The sequence below is a fragment of the Salmo salar genome, chromosome ssa02 (assembly GCF_905237065.1).
Source record: "Salmo salar chromosome ssa02, Ssal_v3.1, whole genome shotgun sequence".
Taxonomy (NCBI): Eukaryota; Metazoa; Chordata; class Actinopteri; order Salmoniformes; family Salmonidae; genus Salmo; species Salmo salar.
The window spans coordinates 35,506,115-35,530,002 of record NC_059443.1 but is presented as its reverse complement, the minus strand read 5'-3'; the positions used below and the strand labels follow the sequence as shown (position 1 = coordinate 35,530,002).

General features: G+C 41.7%; 3 protein-coding genes across 3 annotated transcripts; all 3 read left to right on the top strand.

Moving 5' to 3' along the window:
* Positions 1-516: 516 nt before the first annotated feature.
* Positions 517-3,717, top strand: LOC106580651 (ragulator complex protein LAMTOR2-like). Its single transcript, XM_014161947.2, has 4 exons — positions 517-746; positions 878-1,040; positions 1,313-1,402; positions 3,183-3,717. Exons 1-4 carry the CDS (start codon positions 679-681, stop codon positions 3,237-3,239), a joined length of 378 nt encoding a protein of 125 aa, XP_014017422.1. The 5' UTR covers positions 517-678; the 3' UTR covers positions 3,240-3,717.
* Positions 3,718-4,241: 524 nt separating this feature from the next.
* On the top strand, positions 4,242-10,372 carry rab25 (RAB25, member RAS oncogene family). Its single transcript, NM_001146600.1, is given in 5 exon segments — positions 4,242-4,506; positions 7,862-8,057; positions 8,760-8,953; positions 9,386-9,466; positions 9,748-10,372. Coding segments are annotated over 5 exon segments (636 nt in total). The 5' UTR covers positions 4,242-4,469; the 3' UTR covers positions 9,876-10,372.
* Positions 10,373-11,822: 1,450 nt separating this feature from the next.
* LOC106580659 (ras-related protein Rab-11A) lies at positions 11,823-23,645 on the top strand. The gene is made up of 5 exons (XM_014161958.2): positions 11,823-12,151; positions 14,809-15,004; positions 15,495-15,688; positions 16,738-16,818; positions 21,909-23,645. The coding sequence occupies exons 1-5, from the start codon at positions 12,112-12,114 to the stop codon at positions 22,046-22,048; spliced, it is 651 nt and encodes a 216-aa protein (XP_014017433.1). The 5' UTR covers positions 11,823-12,111; the 3' UTR covers positions 22,049-23,645.
* The last annotated feature ends 243 nt before the right edge of the window (positions 23,646-23,888 follow it).

Genomic DNA, 23,888 nt, shown 5'->3' with positions numbered 1-23,888 from the left:
ATCTTCAATTTATGATCATTTCATGTAACTTTGAAGATCCTGGTCTAAAATGGTGGCTAAAGGAAAGCTGTGTAAGTTATAAACGAATGACTGGGGCTAGTTCAATCTCATCAATTATGCTTGGGCTGTAAAGTTGGAAGCAATGCAATTGTTAGACTCATCCGGCCTCACTGCAAAGAGGTTACTCGGGTTAGCTATTATTCTTTTTTTAACTGATCTGAATCCCTTGTCTGATAATATGATGGGGATATATGCCATTTTGTGCCCTTGATATACCATCTTGTGCCTTTATTCAATAGCTGCAATTAGACCCTGTCAGGATACTGTAGCTAACTCTGTTCTTCTAATACAGATTATCCCCCTGTCCTCTTACTTGGACAAGTGTTTAATATCTCAGGAGCAACATGAAAAGGATGTCAATTCTATAATTGGGGCAGATCTGAGCTGAATTGGTGCACTTGAATATATTATTCCAGTGACCGGTTTCAATCGTCTGGAACGCACCCACTGTCAGTGCCATTCCCATAATGCATTACGATTTGTATCAGGAAGTTGAAGGGGTCAGCTGACTCGATTGTGTTGTTATTGAAGAAGTCACTGAACCTGATGGTAATATACACTTCATCATAATTTCGCCTAAATTAATCGAGTTCCTGCAAAGTATTGCTCACGCAAACCATGTTGCGGCCTAAAGCCTTGACGCAAGTTCTCAGCCAGGCAAATACAAGCGGAGTACAAAGCACACTGTAAGTATTGAGTGGCAGAGGCACGTGAATATAGCGTTGTTTTCTGCTATCTAGCTAAGTTGGCAAATAATTTGTTCTTAAGATTAGCTAACGCTCTCCTTGGGTAACTTATTTACATGTTCTCCCCGCAGATTGTTAAACAATGAAGGGTCTCTTTTGGCTTACTCTGGCTACGGGGACACTGACGCTCGAGTGACCGCTGCAATCGCAAGCAACATCTGGTCGGCCTATGACAAGAATGGGCATCAAGCTTTCAACGAAGATAAACTCAAATTCATTCTGATGGATTGCATGGTTAGAGTTTGAACTGTATGGTCTAGTTACTATGCATGAATCAAATGTTTTTTTTTCTCCATAATTCTGCCTTGCTTTGGTTATCCATTGAGTATCACAGTCAGAGGCTCCAGAGATAATATGTTGTATGCCCTATAACGTTAGTTAAATAATGGTAGAAAATGATGACCTAGGCTAGTTGGCAGCTTGGGAGGTAGTATCACCATCAAAGGTAAATTGAAATTCAATGTGCATGTATTTTTATCTATTCTTTTCTTGTCTTCTCTTTGCAGGAAGGCAGGGTGGCCATTACACGGGTAGCTAACCTACTGCTGTGCATGTATGCCAAAGAGACTGTGGGCTTTGGAATGCTGAAAGCCAAGGTGAGGAAGAATACTTTGAGTGTGGATGACATTGGTATGTGAATTGTGTTGTATTTGAAATTACAAAACACTAATGACTTATTCCTGAAGAGAACAAGTATGTACAGTTGAAGTCGGAAGTTTACATACACTTAAGTTGGAGTCATTATAACTTGTTTTTCAACCACTCCACAAATTTCTTGTTAACAAACTATAGTTTTGTTAAGTCGGTTAGGACATCAAATTTTTCCAACAATTGTTTACAGACAGATTATTTCACTTATAATTCACTGTATCACAATTCCAGTGGGTCAGCAGTTTACATGCACTAAGTTGACTGCCTTTAAACAGCTTGGAAAATTCCAGAAAATGATGTCATGGCTTTAGTAAGTTTCTGATAGGCTAATTGACATCATTTGAGTCAATTGGAGGTGTACCTGTGGATGTATTTCAAGGCCTACCTTCAAACTCAGTGCTTCTTTGCTTGGCATCATGGGAAAATCAAAAGAAATCAGCCAAGACCTCAGAAAGAAAATTGTAGACCTCCACAAGTCTGGTTCATCCTTGGGAGCAATTTCCAAATGCCTGAAGCTACCACGTTCATCTGTACAAACAATAGTACACAAGTATAAACACCATGGGACCACGCAGCCGTCATACCGCTGAGGAAGGAGACGCGTTCTGTGTCTTAGAGATGAACGTACTTTGGTGTGAAAAGTGCAAATCAATCCCAGAACAACCGCAAAGGACCGTGTGAAGATGCTGGAGGAAACGGGTACAAAAGTATCTATATCCACAATAAAACGAGTCCTATATCGACATAACCTGAAAGGCTGCTCAGCAAGGAAGAAGCCACTGCTCCAAAACCGCCATTAAAAAAAGTCAGACTACGGTTTGCAACTGCACATGGGGACAAAGATTGTTCTTTTTTAGAGAAATGTCCTCAAAAATAGAACTGTTTGGCCATAATGACCATTATGTTTGGAGGAAAAAGGGGGAGGCTTGCAAGCCAAAGAACACAGTCCCAACCGTGAAGCACGGGGGTGGCAGCATCATGTTGTGGGGGTGCTTTGCTGCAGGAGGGACTGGTGCACTTCCTTCACTAAATAGATGGCATCATGAGGAAGGAAAATGATGTGGATATATTGAAGCGACAACTTCCTGACTGATGTCTCGAGATAAAGCTTGGTCGCAAATGGGTCTTCCAAATGGACAATGACCCCAAGCATACTTCCAAAGTTGTGGCAAAATGGCTTAAGGACAACAAAGGCAAGGTATTGGAGTGGCCATCACAAAGCCCTGACCTCAATCCTATAGAAAAATGTGTGGGCACAACTGAGAGAGCGTGTGTGAGCAAGGAAGCCTAGAAACCTGACTCGGTTACACCAGCTCTGTCAGGAGGAATGGGCCAACTTATTGTGGGAAGCTTGTGTAAGGCTACCCAAAACATTTGACCCAAGTTAAACAATTTTAAAGGCAATGCTACCAAATACTAATTGAGTCTATGTAAACTTCTGACCCACTGGGAATGTGATGAAAGAAATAAAAGCTGAAATAAATAATTCTCTCTACTATTATTCTGACATTTCACATTCTTAAAATAAAGTGGTGATCCTAACTGATCTAAGGGATTTTTTACTAGGATTAAATGTCAGGAATTGTGAAACTGAGTTTAAATGTATTTGGCTAAGGTGTATGTAAACTTTCGACTTCAACTGTATGTCATTTAAAGAGCCATGAGCACAGATCATGTCTGCATACCATACTAAGCATATTTCTCCTGTCTGTGTGGTATTTTTAGGCTGAAGCTCTGGTACTTTACCTGGAGGAACCTTTAACCCAAGTTGCTGCATCATAGGGGAAGTCTGGCTGGAGCGTTGTCTTCAATTGTCTCCCCTGAAAATACATGAACTCTTGTTGCTGATGTGAATGCTTCACCTGGTCTTCATGAACCACTGCAATCTGTGTATGAATGAACTGAGTATTTATCTTCTGATTACTATATTTATACTCAATATGCTCTAACTTAATGCTTGAGTTTTTAGTAATTTGGCCCTTTGTGGCATGCAGTTCAAAAGTCAAACTCATACATTGTGTAAGGCTGGCTATGTAAATCTTTGAGATTCAATAGGACTGCTGAAAATGCTGACACATTAACTTTAAGGCATTCACTGTTTACCCTAGTCAGAATCTTACATTTGTCTGTTGCTGCCACTCAATTAAATGTATGATATCCCTTTGTAACAGGCTATCCATAAACTATTGTTTTTTTTCAATGGAAAAATCAAGAATTTTTTATCTTCAAGGATATGAAATAAATGGTTTTATGTATTTGATTTATACGTTTGATTTTTAGTTCCAGGGGTACCAGGTTTGCTGAACAGACCTAAGATTGCATCACCTTGTCAATTGTTTGACAGTATTGTTCTTACTGATATATATATTTATGTTTGACAATTCAGACCTTTATCAACACTGTTTCTAGGTCCCTTTTACTGTTGCTTTGTGTTCCTGGTTTGAGATGAACAGAACCAGGGGTTGGTTTATTCATTAGATGCATACTGTAGCAAAACGTTTTGTGATGGAAACAGTTTTGCAACAATTATGTTCTATTTGGCAGGTAGGTCCCTCCCTGTTTCGTTTGGTTCATAGTGAATACACCTCAGAGGAAGCAATGATTGTCTCTCACCATGAAAAAGGGATAGGGAAACAGTAATTTCCTGAAGACAATCATTTGGTTTGTCCAGCAGATGGCATGTAGCAATTGTTTTCATACAGTTGCTCATGCAGTTGTCCTACCTGTTCAACCTGCCATAGACTTACACCAAGCCACTCCCCCCAACCCCCATCATTCCTCAGCAGAACTACCTTATGACACAGCGGAGCAAGTTCCTTGTAAACAATCTAGTTTTATATTAAACATAGAGGGGGACAGATGACTTGGGAAGTATTTGTGCAGCTCTTTTAAATCTGAAGATTAGGGTGAGTGGCTTCTGGGCTAGTGTCATCTTTCCTTTCTCCCCTCACACTTTGAGAGCTGGATTTGAAGACCAGGCATTACATTGTGGCACCACTGAAGGGGTACATCATGGGTTCAGATGAGGCCTACAACTTTGTCTTTAAGGGTGAGTCCATGTTGTTTCACATTTAACAGATTGATGTCCTACATTTACATAATGTAGCAGACAGTCTTATTCAATAGTGATTGCATGCATTGTCAGACTTTTTTTGCTTAATGGTCCTCTATGGGAATCAAACTCCTAACCCTGGCATTGCAAGCGCCATGCTCTACTAGCTGAGCCACAATAATGATATAGTGTATATGTCAACAGAGTGACTCTGAAACCTACTTTTTCTGTAGTTAGAGCTAGTGCAGTGTTGTTCAGTACAGACAACCATTGGGTTCTGTCACTTAGTGTGTGTATGCTAAGGATAGAAGCTATGGATAGAAGCTAAGTGCCAGCACAGTATCAAAAGCACACAGTAGATTGTTAGTAACACATCTACCACACAGATAGGATGCAGGTCACTCTCACCTGTGTTGAAATTACAGAAAGAATCTAGGGTGTGTCCTGAAATAGGACACACCCTGTTTCAGAAGCAAGGTGTCTTGCATAGTGCATGCACTCAATAAATATTGGTAATTATGTTTACGCCAGTCCTGTAGTGCAGGGCGTCTCAGAGTAGGAGTGCTGATCTAGGATCAGTTTAGCATGTTAGGTCATGATGTATATGACTGTATGAACAGATCCTAGATCAGCATTCCCACTCTGGGACAGTTTGTGGAAACAGGCCCAGGTCTAGGAGTTTTATCCAGTACTTTTAAGAATGCCTCTAACCTTGAGGTTCATTAATAAGCTACTGTTGGTATTTTACAAATCAGTACAGTGCTACGCCAAGAATGTTGCTATTTATATGAACTTGAATGCTATTTCTCTGTACCTGAATACATTCTCGACCCCCAACTGTTATTGTGGTGAGTTTCACAAGCTTGTCAATGTCATTCCAGGAAAACACACGTTCCTGAATGTTTGAGCCTATCACTCTTTCCATTATGTCTATAGTCACACTAGAGAAACATTTGTACTGTTACACTAAATGACCTACTAACTAAGTCCTATACGCTGCAGGCATGGTAGAGGAGGTGATGTTGTGCATGATGAGGTGAAGTGATTTGTCGGTAGGGAAACAAGAAAACCCAGTTGGTTGGGTCAGGGGGAAGGTGACGAAGTCAAATTTAGTGTGTTTTCACTGATCCACATGTAAGTTTCTGCCATTCATTCTGGAACGGAGGACTAAGCCTAATTCTACTATAACTTTTTATTTTTGAAACCATCCAGACATCATGAAGTAAAATCTAAATGATTCCCTGCTTTGATTGTCTAAAAGTAAATGCAGCTTTTGTATGTAAATAAGCTGAGGGAACTGCTCAGTCATAAATCAATTGAAGTAAAACTGAATTATTATTACATGAGGGGGAGTTTTTTCTGCAACTTACTTAATCCCCTTTTTCCTCACAACAAAGTCAAACCGGGCCAGTAGAGTGCTTCAAGGCCTCTTGTCCTATTTGCCATGGAAACCAGGGGTATTGTTTGCATAAGAGGTTACTGAGTATGGGAGGGGAAATGGCCACATTTTCATCTCACCTACTAAAAGCAGAACAATGATCTGCCAATGGAGTGAACAATTACCCAAAACAAACCAAAGTAGAATATCTCGTAAACATTCTATCCTGCTGCCTGTTTTACACCTCAGGTTAACTCTAAACTGGGTTCGGAGACCAGAAACCGGATAGTTGCTTTAATGTAAATCTGGAAACATGAACAGGCATGACCCCAACATTTTTGCTTTTGACAAATAACGTATTGCCTGTTAAAAGCTCTGTAGCATAAATCAGCATGCTGATTGCATATACTTGCATATTTGGGGCAGCAGGTAGCCTAGTGGTTAGAGCATTGGGCCAGTAACCAAAAGGTTTCTAGATCGAATCCCCGAGGTGGCAAGGTAAGAATCTGTCCTTCTGCCCCTGAACAAGGCAGTTAGCCAACTGTTCCTAGGCCGTCATTGTAAATAAGATTTTGTTCTTAACTGACCTGCCTAGTTAAATAAAAGTTACAAAATCTTATCCCCACTTGTGGTTTGGAGGGCAATAAATGGAATATGTATTAGGTGACTACTAAATAAACATGTTGCTCTTTTTTTTTAACCTTCTGCACACTGCTCTTTTTCACATTCTTGGTTTCCTGGATATTTACTTCTTAGATCTTTCTTGCTGGTGCGTCATGGAACTTGGATGCTCATCTTGGTTCAGCTCACATTCTCATGGTTGAGAGTAAAGCAGGAATTGGTGTTTGGCTCAGCTCAGTCGGCTGTGTTGAAATCATGAAATCATGGTGTTATTGTGTCTTGTGGTCATATTTTCCTATATGTTTGTCAAGTAAGCCAAGGCTGGCTTTCTGAGTCAGCTGCTCACACTCTATAAGCAAAAACACGAGTCACTGAAACATACAGGGGGGCTTCATTGTTCCTTGTACCTCTTCTGTTTGGACTCAGTAGACTGATTGCTCACAGCAAGATGGATATAGGGAAGTATCAGCGTAAACTGTACCACCAGATTTTTTTAGTCGTTTCCTCTTTTGAAGGCCTGTTTCATTACAGGAAATTCCCCAAGAGCAATGCAATAAATCCCATCCTCTTTGGTTCTCTTCAACAACTGACCCATCACTGCATATACTACATATATCTTAACCTACACAGCGTAATAATAACATATTAGCTCCCATTTCCTGGATTATAATTAACACGAACAAGCATGATAATTCATTTTAAAGACACCTGAGCCATGACTTTGATGCTACTTCTCAGATGGTTTGTTCTACATTCCTCACTTAACATAATTAGCCCAGTAACCATTTGCACGGGTGTGGTGCTGTTTCTTTCATAGAACACCATTGTGAAGAGAGTCCTAATGATATAATGGGAACAGTGAGCAGCAGACTAAGACTGAGGATTTAGGGTAGGGTTAGTGAAATTGAGTGGGCTGTTGGAAGACACACCTAGGCCTCACCTAAGAGTTACACTATGTGCATGAAGTTCAGGGAGCAGCCTTATTGTAGTTATGAGTTGGTATTAATCAATGGGATGACATGAGTGAGATTATAACAGTAAAGAAAGAGATGCATTGAAGAATCATTGTTTTGTGTGTAAAAACCATTACTTACTCTCGTTATTGTAATTCCATATGTTCTGTGCCCTGAAATGGCACCTTGAGGTTCTACGCCTGATACTATTGTGCATCTGCACTATGGCAAAATAAAGTGTTCTATGTCTAGGATGAAACACGCCTAGTCCCCTTTCTAGATGATAGACATACCATTAATTCACATAATAGGGACTCACTGGGGATGTAAAGCACATATTCAAAGATCTTTCTGGTGCACTAGAACGCGTGCCCTCCTCTCCCCCTTCTTTCTTCTACAGTGGTTCTGATAGGTGAGTCCGGCGTTGGCAAGAGCAACCTGCTCTCCCGCTTCACCAAGAACGAGTTCAACCACGACAGCCGCACCACCATCGGGGTGGAGTTCAGCACACGCACAATTCAACTGAAAAGTCTCATCATCAAGGCTCAAATCTGGGACACGGCTGGGCTGGAGCGGTACAGGGCCATCACCTCCGCGTGAGTACTCTGGGTGAAACTGTGGACCCACGTACACACACAAAGGGACCATTTCTCACTATTGTGTGGGCATCTTGGGTGGTATTATAGGCCCAAACACTCCATGTGGACAGGCACTGGTTTCACATTTTGCCCAGATAGCCTGGAGGAACAAACAGCAGGTTCACTGTTCCAGTCATTTACTACTTGTGCATTTTGGTCTAAATATCCATTGGCTGGACGTACTCAATAAACATCCAGACTCAAACATGTTTCTTCTCCGACTTCTTCCTGACTTGTTCTTTTGTAAAGACTCTGGAAGGTTTAATGGCATGGAAACACGTTTCAAAAACAATAAAACTGTGTCCATTCAATTTAATGACAAGACAAATCTAAGGATATGCTATACCACTACCGGATTAGTTATTCTCTGTCCAGAGTTTAGTAATTACTTACTGAATAATTCCCTCATGTGCATTTCCTTCCCTAGAAATGTCTTTCTGTAATCAAAAAACAAGTCTATTAGAATATTATAAATCTTTTGTCGGTTCGATCATGTATCATACTATGGAGGCCTACATGGCATTTCAAGAGAAAAATGCGATATGGATACTCAGAGGCATCACCCATCACATACTGTATCAATATGAATAAAAACATCAGGTTATTGGTAAGGTGTTGACTTATCTTATCACCTCTTTCGTTTTCATATTTTCTACCTAGTTATTATAGAGGAGCTGTCGGAGCGCTACTGGTCTATGACATCACCAAGCATCTGACCTATGAGAGTGTGGAGCGCTGGCTTAAGGAGCTCTATGATCATGCAGACCCTCACATCGTAGTCATGCTGGTGGGCAACAAAACAGATCTGGGGTCAGAGCGATCAGTGCCCAATGAGGAGGCCAAGGACTTTGCAGGTACAGCTGCCAGGCACAATGAATATATCCTAGGATAAACACAAAGCATATAACTTCAAAATGTTGTTCCCTTATATAGTGAATTGTTGTTTTGCATTGCTAATATACTAATATTCACAGCAGCCAATAGACTTTATTGGTCCAAACTTATTGGTCCAAGGCTTGAGCAGTGCTTGACTTGGGAGCTGAGTACCGGAACCTCAAATGTTCTACTGCTTGAGCTCCTGTTCCTTAAATAGAATATTAGCTCAAAGGTATTGTTGAGCTCCTGCACCTACTATAAATATAAACAGTACCGGCACCCAAAATGAGTACCAGAGTCTATTTCAGTCCATGTCAAGCACTGGGCTTGAGTCACAAGTTCACCCCAAATTTGACAAACCTAAATTATGAGAAAATACTCAGTAACACTACCTCTCTTGCTCTTTGCAGAAAAGAATGGCCTATTGTTCTTAGAGACATCAGCCTTGGAGTCCACAAACGTTGAGACGGCATTCCAAAATGTCCTTGGAGGTAATTTACTTTTATATATTTACAGTACCAACCCTATTATCGATTTGTTTGTTTTTAGCTCTCTAGCTAACCTTGTTTTTTTGGTGTAATAGTAGCGCAATCAATGCTCAATAATTCATCCGTAAAACTGAGTGGAAAGTTGGCATTGCAGAACAAAATGCTTGTGCCACGTTTATTGTTTTGTGTAAGCAGTTGTGTCACTGGCAGTTTGTGGTCAATGGTTTTTTGTCACTGTTTGTTGCACCAGAATTCATACTGTATCCCTGTGCCTATTCCATCAGAGATCCACAGGAAGGTGAGCAGTAAAAAGGTGCTCCGGGGGTCCATTAGTGCCGTGTCTCTGGCCAGCCCTGTCCCCAGAGCTGCAGGCGACCCTGAAGAGAAGAAGCCCTGCTGTAGGAACCTCTGATGGGGCAAACCACCCAGTGGGGGGGGGTGACTGTGGAGCAGTATGGGGCTACCTGCCCCACCCACCCCTATTACGACCTCATGTGGTATAGAGCACTCCATCTTCCTCTAGTTATTCTGCCAAAAGGGTGCACATCTGATTGAAAAGAATGATGCTGAGCAAGACCACTTTGATGTGACACAGTTACATGGCGGCAGACAGAATGAGTTTTCCATTCCTAAAGATTATGTAATGTGTATGTATGTACATGGCTGGAGGTCCATGGTACATTTCCCCAAAGAATCCAGAAATCATTTGAATATAAAAAATGTCTCAAACAAAGATTTTGTGTAAACTTTTAAGATTCGACTTTGCTTGGAAGGATACATTTTTTTTGGAAAAAAAGGTAGTCAACTGATGTACAGAATATTTGTATTTTTTGTGACTGGACAACAGGTGCCAAAACCATGTTTATAATTTTACACAAAGCTTGATTAATTAAATTTGCTGTCACTGTTGTTTGTGCTCTGTTTACTTAATGTACAGTTACATGTCATTGTTTTATCTTATGCTTAAATTGTTCCAAAACGGCTTATTCTTATTGTGAGGTGATTTTACAACAATACAGGAATATTTTTTGCACTCAAATGCCAGGTTCATTATTGCTTGCCTTTTAATGATCACTTTTTACATTTGATTTCCTTCACAATAATAGCCAATCCATCATACACACATTCCATTATAATACATCTAAAAATGCATATGCAACTGATAAAGCAACTGATAAAAGAGAATATAATGGAATAGCCTACATTTTCCATCTGTGAGGATCACTTTTGAATCTAATGAAGTTATCCCATTAATGATCAGACATTGACCATATTGATCTCATAAGTAGTCCTTGGCTAAACCTATAATAACAATAATAATAATACATTTAATTTGTAGTGCTTTTTTCAGTCCCAATGTGCAAAAAAAAAAAAAAAAAATAGGCCTATAGGCCTACATCCAGATTGACAAAGAAGTATATATTAAGTGCATATATTTAGCTGCATAAGCATAGCCTACAGTTCACGTGCTGCAGTGCTGTGACGTCATTATGATACCGTGCCAAAGATCAATTAAACCTGAGGCTCATGGTGCTTTCAAGACAACTGGGAAACCGGAAAAAACGTGTTCAAATCCTGACGTCAGTGATCTTTAGGTCGAAAGTCGGAGCTGTAAAAAGAGGCCCGAGTTCCCAAACTGGAAGTCTGAGTTGGATGACCGTTCAAAAATATTTTTCCCAGTCGGAACTCGTTTTTTCCGAGTTTTGTATTTGTATTTATTATGGATCCACATTAGCTGCTGCTGTGGTCCAGCAAAATTAAGATAGTTATACATTTGAAAAACATTACAATACATTCATAACATATTACGTGTGTTTCCTCAGGCCTCTACTACCACATATATATAACACAAAATCCATGTGTACATGTGTGTAGGGTTTGTATGCATGTGTCTGTGCTGTTCCATAAGATGTATTTTTATCTGTTTTTTAAATCAAATTTTATTGCTGGCATGAGTTACTTGATGTGGAATAGAGTTCCATGTAGTGATGGCTCTACGCAGTGTTGTGCGCCTCCCATAGTCTGTTTTGGACTTGGGGGCTGTGAAGAGACCTCTGGTGGCATGTCTTGTGGGGTATGCATGGGTGTCCGAGCTGTGTGCAGTAGTTCCCAGTTGTCTTGAACGCATTGAAGTCCGAAGTCGGAGATTTCCGAAGTCCCAGGTGTTTTGAACGCGGCATCAGCATACCTGGGAAGGCTTGAGACTGAAGACATCACCCAAGAGGCGATGAGTAGGATCAGTGGAGGCAAATCATGAATGACAACAATGTAGACCAATCACAGGAAAGTCAGTGACAGGTATCAGTCGTCCATTGGCCAGTCGAAACTGGGTAAAGGGCGGGGCTAGAAACTCGACGTTACGTCGCTCGGAAATGGGACATTACAAGTGGTCGGGAAGAGGAGTCGAAAGTTTGTGAAAGATAGTTTGTTGTCTTTAAAAATTTCACAGTCAAATAGGATACATATAGTCTAATACTATATTGGAGGTGTTGACATAGTGCGAATGTACCTTTTTGATTCGGTTGTTCGTTCTAAGGAAGCGGTCGGTTGCGAGATAAATGGTCAAGAAGTTTTGTCGAATTGAACAGACAAACCACCACGGAAGGGTTTGAATATTTCACATTTCCGTAGGTAGAAACGTTGAAGAAATGACGAATAGAGAAGACGAATATGACTATCTTTTCAAAGGTGAGTGTGTTTAGGATACTTTACTAGGACATTGCCATTTTTTGAGTGTAGTCATTTCGACCTACAGTTGGTTCAGCACCACACCGCTTTCAATGTAATACATTTCATTTGTCGCCGCTTCCGCCCTGTCAAAATTATTCGGACTGTTTTGCGGCAACTATGTAACGAGCGCTGCCAAAATCAGTTCTCAATGACACGAGGAAATGCGTAGCAGTACCAGTTACAACTTCACTCTGAATTGCTGAAACTATTGTTTCCATTCAGTAGAAATATGGCTACAACTGTGTAGTAGTCTAGTTGATTGCAACAGCACTAAACACTGACAGTTAATAAGCACCCAGTAACTGTCCATTAAGTGGCATCTGTTGTTTAGTCATCTTGTGGTGGGCCTATGACGCAATCATCAGGAGAGGAAGTATTGGTCAACAGGAGTCATATAGCCCACTGACTATGGCAGGATGATACCTCAAAATACTACATTTACTCAAACGGATTGCCCTAAGGTGACCAGTGACCACTTGGTTTAGCCTTTAAGCACCATTCTGTTTGTAGGGATTCCATTGACCTGGTGTAGTGGTGGGTCACTGGGTTTAGAGAAAGCAGTCATCTCCACGATCTGTTTACATCTGAATGAAGTGGGGTAAAGATGACCTTGGCCTAATTCATCTAACAGATGGCACAGAGTGAAAGCTTATTGGGCCCTACTCAACATGACTTGTCTCGACCTTATATTCTGTTGTTTAGTTGTACCTTTCCCAGACTTTTCTGTGCACATGCACTGTAGCCTATTGTTAGGCCTACATTATGAATACAACAACAATTGGTATGTTACAATGATAGTGGATACTTACTGCTCACCTGTACTTACTTACACTAACTACTTCCCTCGTGGGTTGTTTTGTCCTGGACAAAGGGAAATAAAGTGCACAGGGTCCTTTGTTCAAATGTAGAACCCCAAACAAACATGTGTTGTCAAACTGGAAAGACCTGCATGAATCAAGTGTGTGTGTGTGTTGGTCTGTGTCTGTCCCTATACAGAAGGCCTCTGACCGTAGTGAAGATAAGTTATGCTAATCTAACTTTCAGATAAAATACCTTGGTGCTGGCCAAATAGCACGAGTACCTGAATTCAGTGGTACACAGCTAGAACGCACTGCCCCATAGAGCCTAAAGTGAGGACTGTCAGTAGGCCACATAACCAGTAGGTTCCTCCCCCTCCAGTTTCCTGCTTTTAATTGCTTTCTATACTGCACCCTCAGTGTTTAGGCATGAGTCAGTCAGGTGAGTGGCTGAATCACTGCTCCTGACTAGGAGCTTGTAAGTGTTGCACAGCAAGTTGACCAGCTTTCTTGTTTAAAGGACTCCTACTGAGTGCTCTTTACAAATTCATATGCTCTCTTGTTGATTCGACTTCCAGATAAGATAGGCCTACTTAAAATAACTTCCTTATACTGTATTGGGAAATAGAATTTAGATTTTTAAGGAAGCTAGACTACACTGTTTAGGCCTATGCTATGTAGTGATGGCTTCCAAGAATAGAACAATGATTGTAGAATGGTTGTATCTTTAGAACTCTGGAATGCAGCCTACGCAATACTGTAGCCTAAATTGGTGGTATTATGTTTCTGGTGACAAGCACACCCGTAGTTAAATAATGCTGCTGTTAGTTCCTCTGCCACCGTATTATCACTGTTACCAGATAGCGTGACCTGAAGATAGGCTAGTCTAATGGAATTGTAGTTCTGAGTCCTTCTTGCACATGACAAGGATATTCTTGGAACTACATAGTCCCAGTTCTCATGTTACTAACTGATGTGAAGAGTTGCCAATGGATTTCCTGTGGAACAAGTGATCTTTTGTTAGGTTCTCCTAGCTTGAGTCAGTCAGCACAATCGTCAATTGGTAGGCAGGTTCCCAACTATCTGTTGCGCCACTGTAGCGTTTTCATGTGATGAGGTTCCATGCTTAGCTTGTATGATTAACATAGCCTACATTCTGTGGGAGTAGGACATGTGTCAATAAGGCCTCATCAACACACAACCAGTTCCTATTTCCTAATAGCAGGGTGGTGAGTTTGAGTTAGGATTTTCCTCCTAACTCACCTGGATTTCAGTCATTGTAAAATCCTCTTTCCCAACACCCCGCCTTGTGTTTGGAAATGAATGGGTGTCAACGGGAACAGGTGCCAAATGTTTAATTACTCCATAAGGGCAGGGTTCAGTGGTGGTGCTAAGTGAATAGGGTGAACTACACAAGGCATCATCTTCTTGGTCAATTAAATCAAACTTCGGTCATTCATGACAATACTTAGCCTAGGCGCTACCTCACAAAGGTCGAAACTTCACATCATGGGGCTTTGTCTATAGCAAAAACACATATTGTTTATTGAACTACAGTCAAGTATAGTCAGGCCCTCTCAGTAGACCGTTAATCACTAACAGAACAGCAGACACATGGTGCGACCCAACCAGGAGCTGTCGTATCTTCTACCACCATTTTTTTTTGTCAGACCTGTTTTTATCCCCACTGAGTGTTCCTGTTCCTACATCGTAGAAAACAAGTTGTTTGTCGACCCCTGTACAGTGGGTAGCGTAATGTATTGTTATTCTGGTGGTGTCTGTCTGACTCATGCCCTCGATCCTCTCTGTGTGCTCCAGTGGTGCTGATTGGGGACTCTGGAGTGGGGAAGAGTAACCTGCTGTCCCGCTTCACCCGCAACGAGTTCAACCTGGAGAGCAAGAGCACCATTGGGGTGGAGTTTGCCACGCGCAGCATCCATGTGGAGGGCAAGACCGTCAAGGCCCAGATCTGGGACACTGCAGGACAGGAGCGCTACAGAGCCATCACCTCAGCGTGAGTATTAACACAGCTCGCACGCATAGAGATTTGTTTGTTTTGTGTCTGTCTGCCAGGTACCTTTTGACATATTTGCAGTGTTTAGACAGACAGCCCAATTCGGATCTTTATTTAACTAATTGGTCATTTGACCAATCCCGTCAGATCCTTTTCACAAATGAGCTCTGAAAGATCTGATGTGTAAAGGGCTGATGGGATTGGTCAAATGACCAATCAATGGAAAAAATATCAGACTTGGGCTTCCTGTGTAAACCCAGCCATTGAGGATATTTGTGCATACAGAACATTCCAGCCTACTTCTGCTAATTTTCTAATGTTCCCATCTTGTTGACAACTTTGAGTCCTTTGCTTATGATGTATGCAATAGCATTTAATGTAGGGAACGACCAACTAAATCTACCACTCCATTGACTCAGCCAATGCTCAGGTGTTCTGTCCACCACTGCTCCCAGTAACACTTATTTCCCTCCTCCTGTCCTCTGTGTAGGTACTACCGTGGGGCAGTGGGGGCTCTGCTGGTGTACGACATCGCCAAGCACCTGACGTATGAAAACGCTGAACGCTGGCTGAAGGAGCTGCAGGACCACGCTGACAGCAACATTGTCATCATGCTGGTGGGAAACAAGAGTGACCTGCGCCACCTCAGGGCCGTGCCCACGGATGAGGCCAAGGCCTTGGCAGGTAACCTCACAGCAACTATTTTTTTTTTTTTTATAGCCATCTTGTTAATCTGTTTGTGCTGATTCTTCCACAGCATTACAAACCAAGGGGACAGTACAGGAGAGTTGTTTCTCCCTCAATAATTTTAGCCCTTTTATTCGCAATGGCAGTAGACAAAGCAATACGGCAATCTGAACAACAACACAATACCAATGTTTTGGTAAATATGGCCATAATCTCGCTTTCAAAATTGGAATAAGGGCATTTTAAACACATTTCAAAAAGAATCTGGGGAAAGTGATGCACCTGAGCCTCGCAGTGGACAAGGGAATGCCTTCCACTGTCTACTTTTCCCTTTGGGGCTGCTCTTTGATGTGGAGACAAGAGCTCCCATCAGGCTTCCTCTGTCAGTGGTTAACAGCCCATCGTTCTGAATGCACATCCCCAGCAATAGAAAAAATGCCAGTCAAGTTGACTCCATTGTGATTTTAGCTTCTCTCCACACTCCAATGTGACATTTCCAGCTTATCACACTTCTCCTTTGTAGCTCTGCATAATGTTTCAAGTGTTTACTTATGACCTTGAGTCTTGTTTCATGCATGGAATACACTTTGACTTGTAAATTGCTCTTGATAAGAGTGTCTTATATATATGGCATGCTTGTTTACTCTACACAATGACGTCTTCTAGAACAATTCCATTCACACACACACACACACACTTTTATATATATATATAAAAAAGTGTGTGTGTGTGAATGGAATTGTTCTAGAAGACGTCATTGTGTAGAGTAAACAAGCATGCCATGTGAAACCACAGGCTCTCGTTCAATTTCTGCTATTGATTTGTCACCAGGGTTGGCTCATGCAGCACGACTACAAAGGGTCACCGACATAATGACATTTTTATTTTCTCTACCAGTTAGCCTACACTGTGGTGGCTGTTGCAAATAGCCTCATTGCTGATGTATAATGACTGGATGGCTGTTTTATGAAGTGCCCACTAGTACGGACAATGAATATGACCTGTGAGTTTTTATCTTTTTGTATTTTGTTTCTCCACTTTCACAGAGAAGCATGGACTGTCTTTCCTGGAGACCTCAGCGTTAGACTCCTCTAATGTGGAGCTGGCTTTCCAGACTATTCTCACAGGTTAGTGTACATTATAAACTGGGTGGTTCAGCCCTGAATGCGGATTGGCTGACAGCCGGGGTATATCAGACCGTATACCATGGGTATGACAACATGTATTTTTACTGCTGTAATTACGTTGGTAACCAGTTTATAATAGCAATAAGGCACCTCAGGGGTTTGTGGTATCTGACCAGTATACCACACCAGCTCGGGCCTTATTGCTTAAATATACCATGCAACACTGCCTACCATATACACTGGGACTGATTGTGGTTTTTAACAAAGTGTAATTCCGTAACGATGGAATTGCCCAGACTCCAATTTTTACTTTTAAATGTCTGCTAAACAAAAACCATTGATTGTAAAAGTTTAACAAACCATACAATTCTATGCACTGTAACTTCATTTAACAATTTATACAGTAAATTATATAATAACATTTATTGGAAACTGTAGAATTACAGTAAAATCTGTTTATTATTACCAAACTTTGTATCTGTGCAGTTCTTCCTGTAAATGTTTTTGTATAGTTTTCTGTGGAAATTGTTAAAATTAGTCTTTATGCATAGTGTTCTATGCGTAACAAAAATCTATGGTTTTTGTTTGGTATACATTTTTGAAGTGAAATTGCCCCAAAGCAACTTGTGTTCACCCTGTAGTGCACACAGTCATGCCATCTTGTGAAAGAGCTGGCCTACTCTAACACTTAAAAGGCTTAAAAAGAGTTGCTAGTCCAAGAAAAGGTCTCCTCTTCACACATCTTATATTAACGGCCATACCAAACGTTTCTTTAGTATATATATATATATATCTTTGTACTCTGAGAGCTTTGTAGTCCATTTGTTCAGTGGTGACTCATCTTCCACCAATAGATGGCAGCAAAATCCAGGTTATTACGAGGCCTCTGCTGTAAAATTACTCTGCAGTAAATTGAACAGTACCTGACATTTTTTTTAAGGTCAAAAGCATCTGTAATTGGCACACTCAGACAATGACACTTGGTGTGAGCCTCAATCGGATCTGCTGTTTGCCAGGAAATGACTAAAGCATTTTTTTGGTCTGGTCGCAATATATACATTGAAATACAAATGTGAGCTATCAAATTTGATTAGTTACATGTGCCGAATACAACAGGTGTAGACCTTACAGTGAAATGCTTTCTTACAAGCCCCTAACCAACAATGCAGTTCAAAAAATGTGAATAATAAATAAAAGTAACAAGACTATATACAGGGACTACGGGTACAGAGTCGATGTGTGGGGGCACCGGTTAGTCGAGGTAATATGTACATGTAGGTAGAGTTATTAGTGACTGTGCATAGATAACAGAGCGTAGCAGTGGCGTAAAAGAGAGAGGTGGGGGGGGCAATGCAAATAGTCTGGGTAGCCATTTGATTTGATGTTCAGGAGTTATGGCTTGGGGGTAGAAGCTGTTTAGAAGCCTCTTGGACCTAGACTTGGCGCTCTGGTACCACTTGCCGTGCGGTAGCAGAGAGAACAGTCTATGACTAGGGTGGCTGGAGTCTTTGACCATTTTTAGGGACTTCCTCTGACACCACCTGGTATAGAGGTCCTGGATGGCAGGGAGCTTGGCCCCAGTGATGTGCTGGGCCGTACGCACTACCCCCTGTAGTGCCTTGCGGTCGGAGGCCGAGCAGTTGCCATACCAGGCAGTGATGCAACCAGTCAGGATGCTCTCGATGGTGCAGCTGTAGAACCTTTTGAGGATCTGAGGACCCATGCCAAATCTTCTCAGTCTCCTGAGGGGGGAATAGGTTTTGTTGTGTCCTCTTCACGACTGTCTTGATGTGCTTGGACCATGTTAGTTTGTTGGTGATGTGGACACCAAGGAACTTGAAGCTCTCAACCTGCTCCACTACAGCCCCGTCGATGAGAATGGGGGCATGCTCGGTCCTCCTTTTCCTGTAGTCCACAATCATCTCCTGGCACCACCTGGTCAGGTCTCTGACCTCCCTATTGGCTATCTTGTCGGTGATCAGGCCTACCACTGTTGTCATCGCCAAACTTAACCTCTATGGGCTAGGTGGGACGCAGGCGTCCCACCCGTGGTGCACTCCATCAACAGCAGGTGCATTTCAAGAGCGGCAAATTTGAATCCAAATAAATGTCAAAATTCAAATTTTTCAAACATACAACTATTTTACACCCTTTGAAAGAAAAACATCTCCTTAATCTAACCACGTTTTACGATTTCAAAAAGGTTTTACGGCGAAAGCATAAATTTAGAGTATGCTAGGACAGTACATTTACAAGAGTTGTGTGTGTGTAATGTTTTGTCAATTCAAAGACAGGGTCACCAAAACCATAAAACCGGCTAAAATGATGCACTAACCTTTTACAAACTCCATCAGATGACACTCCTAGGACATTATGTTAGACAATGCATGCATTTTTAGTTCTATCAAGTTCATATTTATATCCAAAAACAGCGTTTTACTATGGCATTGATGTTGAGGAAATCGTTTCCCTCCAATAACCGGCAGTCAAGTCAGCATCACAAATTAAATAATTAAAATTAGAAAACATTGGTAAAATATTATATTGTCATTTAAAGAATTATAGATTTACATCTCTTGAACGCAATCAACTTGCCAGATTTAAAAATAACCTTACTGGGAAATCACACTTTGCAATAATCTGAGCACTGCGCCCAGAAAAATACGCGTTGCGATACAGACTAGTCGTCATGTTGGGGAGATCGAAAATACTATGTAAATAATCCATTACCTTTGATTCTCTTCATCAGATGTCACTTCCAGGTATCACAGGTCCATAACGAATGTAGTTTTGTTCAAAAAAGCTCATCATTTATGTCCAAAAATCTCCGTCTTGTTAGCACATGATCTAAGCCAGCCGGACTTCTCGTCATGAACGAGGGGAAAAAATATATTTACGTTCGTTCAAACATGTCAAACGTTGTATAGCATAAATCATTAGGGCCTTTTTTAACCAGAACATGAATAATATTCAAGGTGGACGAATGCATTCTCTTTTATAACGTATTGGAACGAGGGTACCCAACATGAACTCACGCGCCAGGTGTCTAATGGGCCATCATTGTTCCATGGCTCTTGTTCGGTCAGATCTCCCTCCAGAAGACTCAAAACACTTTGTAAAGGCTGGTGACATCTAGTGGAAGCAATAGGAAGTGCCAAAATATTCCTCAGGCCCTGTGTTTTTCAATGGCATAGGTTTAAAGGTAATACAACACATCAGGTATCCACTTCCTGTCAGAAAATGTCTCAGGGTTTTGCCTGCCAAATGAGTTCTGTTATACTCACAGACACCATTCAAACAGTTTTAGAAACTTTAGAGTGTTTTCTATCCATATATAATAAGTATATGCATATTCTAGTTACTGGGTAGGATTAGTAACCAGATTAAATCGGGTACATTTTTTTTATCCAGCCGTGCAAATACTGCCCCCTAGCCCTAACAGGTTAATAAAGGTGCTGGAGTCATGCCTGGCCATGCAGTCATGAGTGAACAGGGAGTACAGGAGGGGACTGAGCATGCACCCCTGAGGGGCCCCTGTGTTGAGGATCAGCGTGGCGCATGTGTTACCTATCCTTACCACCTGGGGGCCGTCAGGAAGTCCAGGATCCAGTTGCAGAGGGAGGTGTTTAGTCCCAGGGTCCTTTGATGAGCTTTGAGGGCACTATGATGTTGAACGCTGAGCTGTAGTCAATGAATAGCGTTCTCACATAGGTGTTCCTTTTGTCCAGGTAGGAAAGGGCAGTGTGGAGTGCAATAGAGATTGCATCATCTGTGGATCTGTTAGGGCGGTATGAAAATTGGACTGGGTCTAGGGTTTCTGGGATAATGGTGTTGATGTGAGCCATGACCAGCCTTTCAAAGAACTTCATGGCTGCAGACGTGAGTGCTACGGGTCGGAAGTAATTTAGGACGGTTCCCTTAGTGTTCTTGGGCACAGGGATTATGGTGGTCTGCTGAAAACATGTTGGTATTACAGACTCGGACAGGGAGAGGTTGAAAATGTCAGTGAAGACAATGATCAGTGTATGCTCGCAGTACACATCCTGGTAATCCGTCTGGCCCTGCGACCTTGTGAATGTTGACCTGTTTTAAAGGTCTTACTCACATCGGCTGCGGAAAGCGTGATCCCACAGTCGTCCGGAACAGCTGGTGCCCTCATGCATGTCACAGTGTAAAAGTAGTTTAGCTCTTCTTTCCAGATGTCTCATCGTTTTACGAAGACACAATTTAGTCCCTCATACCCAGAACAACTCACATTAAGTACCTCTACAAGAGCAACTTACTGAGAGGCATTGACGTATTAGCCACACCTTAGAAAGGCCCTTGTTAATGCATGGCCGCTATAAAATAAAAAATTAGCAACAGCTGACTCAAACCCAAGAGTGTCTGAGGAACAAGCCTCACTGAGTGAGGCCTTCAAATCAATTGATATATGGCTGTCAGCATGCTCCCTGCTATTTGTGTTCTGCTTTCCTCCTCCACATACAATTCCCACTGCCTGAGTTTGTACACTTTGTAATTCTACTCTTCAACAAATTTGTTATTCATAGAAAGTTCTAATTAGCTCATTTAAGAGAGAAGCAGAGTGCATAGCAGTGCTCAAGCACAGCCATGTAGGAATTGAACTAGAGACTCCCTGACCCGGGAAGCATGCTGACTGTAGCTAGTGGTTGAAATATCAGGTCAAGGGTTAGTTGAGGTCGTCTTGTCTGCTTGTTTTCAATCTCTTGCTAATTTAGAGGCAGGGAACTGACTTGGGGATTCACCATCAGTCAGTGGCATGTATGAGTCAGTCTGAAGTTAGTTTTGCATGCCAGACTCAAGAGTAATCCTAGGGAAGGTGCAGAAGTTCAATCCCCAGGAGCCACAGGGTGCTGCTGGTTTCTATGATAGCTTGTCTCCATTTCATGTTTGTTTTGGTATTTATTTAGACCACCCTGGAAAGTGAAATGCTGTTAGGTCCCAATTGCATGACCATCTTGTTCTCAGTTTTGTATCCACTGTAGACTTTGACGAAACTCTCCCTTTCTCATCACCCAACAGCAACTGTTGTCCTCACCTGTGTCTGTCTGTCTGTCCGTCTCCTGTAGCCATCTACAACATTGTGTCCCAGAGGCAAATGACGGGCCGCAGCGACGCCGACTTCTCGCCCAACTCCAATGTGGTGCCGATCACGGTGCAGCCCACGCAGAACGCTGCCAAGTCGAGTGCCTGCTGCCAGAACAACTGAGGCCTCACCACCGCCAGGGAGAGTCAGGGACAGACGGGTAGACGGGGAGGGAGGACTGGGAGACGAGGAGAAACCTAGAGACAAGGATACAGGCAGACAGAAACAAGTCGAGAGATACACAGGGAGGCAGAAGGACAGGGAGACCAAGGGGGGAAACCAAGTGTTTCCATAGCCTCTATGCATTGTTTCATCTGAGAAGTCTGTCCCCATCTAATTCAATAAGCTTTATGGTTACGCCTTGGCTTGATTGGTTTTAAATATGAAAGAGGACACGAATTGAATTAATTTACATGAATTGAGAAATTTAGCATGTTAGGGTATGGTCTGCCATATCTTTCCACAGTTTTTCTCACTCATTGTGAACTGACCACCCCCCCTCAATTTAATAAGCCTGTGAACACACCCAATTCCCCAGCACAGAAAAATGGCAATAAGATTGTTGAAGTGTAACCCCCCCCTCCATTGTCAGGCAGCTCCTCCCAAACGTATTTGAGTTTGTCCCAATGATATTTATTTAACACTATATTGAGGTCTTGTTTGACCAAAGGGTTTGATGTGAAGCTGCTTCTATATATGACGGGTGTCCTCTATTTTTGTTCTTGATTTCACTGGTAATCAAATCTTTTTATGATGGAGTTATTAAATGTAACTACTCTTGGCTAATGGGGAAACGAAGAGTTAAGCCATCTCATCCCAAATGTACCTGGTTGAATTTCAGGCCAATCTAAACTGCACAAACTTTTCATGTCCATTTTATCAATGCTCTTTGACTTCCCTTTTATTCTTTACACAGGATAAAGTTTGCTCTTCAAGATTTTTTTTGTGATCAACATTTTCCTCCTCCCTGTTGAAACCCATTACAAAGTACTTTGTGCACAGCAATATTTCTCAGTCTTTTTTGCTAACAAAGCAGTCTTGCTCTTTTGGGTGTTATCCTTTATCACCGTGAACCATCCTTTTCCGGTTTAACTGAATTGCTGTCGCTTTCTCTGTGACTGTGGAGATATGGGAGGGTGATAAGGGGATATTGGTTGGAGTGGTGGTCATATACCATGGTCTCTGAGTGGTGCCCTCCCTGCTGTCCTAGATGGATGGACAGCTCATGTTGCAAGAGATGGGTAGTAAGGGCACTCAGCCTTGCCCGCTGCTGCATCTCTGATGTACACAAGACGGCTTGTTTTACTGTAAATGAACTCCATTGGCCCCCCCTCCACCCCTTATCCACTGTATGTAACTGGAACTGTATCATGCCTTCTGGGATATCCCGTAAGAGTTTCCCAGGTCACTTTTTTATGGTTATATTTTCTCTTTGTTCTGGGTGTGTGTAGTTCTGTCAGTAGGTTGGTAAGAGTTATCACTTGGGAGGATACTAGCCCTTATAGATCTGCTAGTTTGGCAAAAGAGGGGAGGTGTGGGGAAAGTTTCAGGGTGCCACTACCACAGCCGAAGGTCAACAGTGTAAACAGTCATTATCCTGCTGAGGTTTTTTTCCTGTGGCATTCCCAATAGTAAATTGGGTGGTAAAGGTTAGGTTTTTAAAATGTTAATTCTCATGTGTCTTTAGATTGCATATGTATAAATAAATGTAATTTCTTAAGTCTTGCTTCTTATTTTATGCCTTAACCATATGCCTTATTTGTGCCTACTTTTCAATGAAAAATGACATACTGTGGAGTTACTGTATGGTACTTCACTTATGGCACTTGTTTGCCATTTCACAACTGCAACTTTTTAAAAGACTCAAGACAAAGCAAAGAGCATCCATCGGAAGTGATGTCATTTTTGTTTTATTAGAAACATTTACAATACATATTTGAAAAAATAACAGAAACCAAAACTA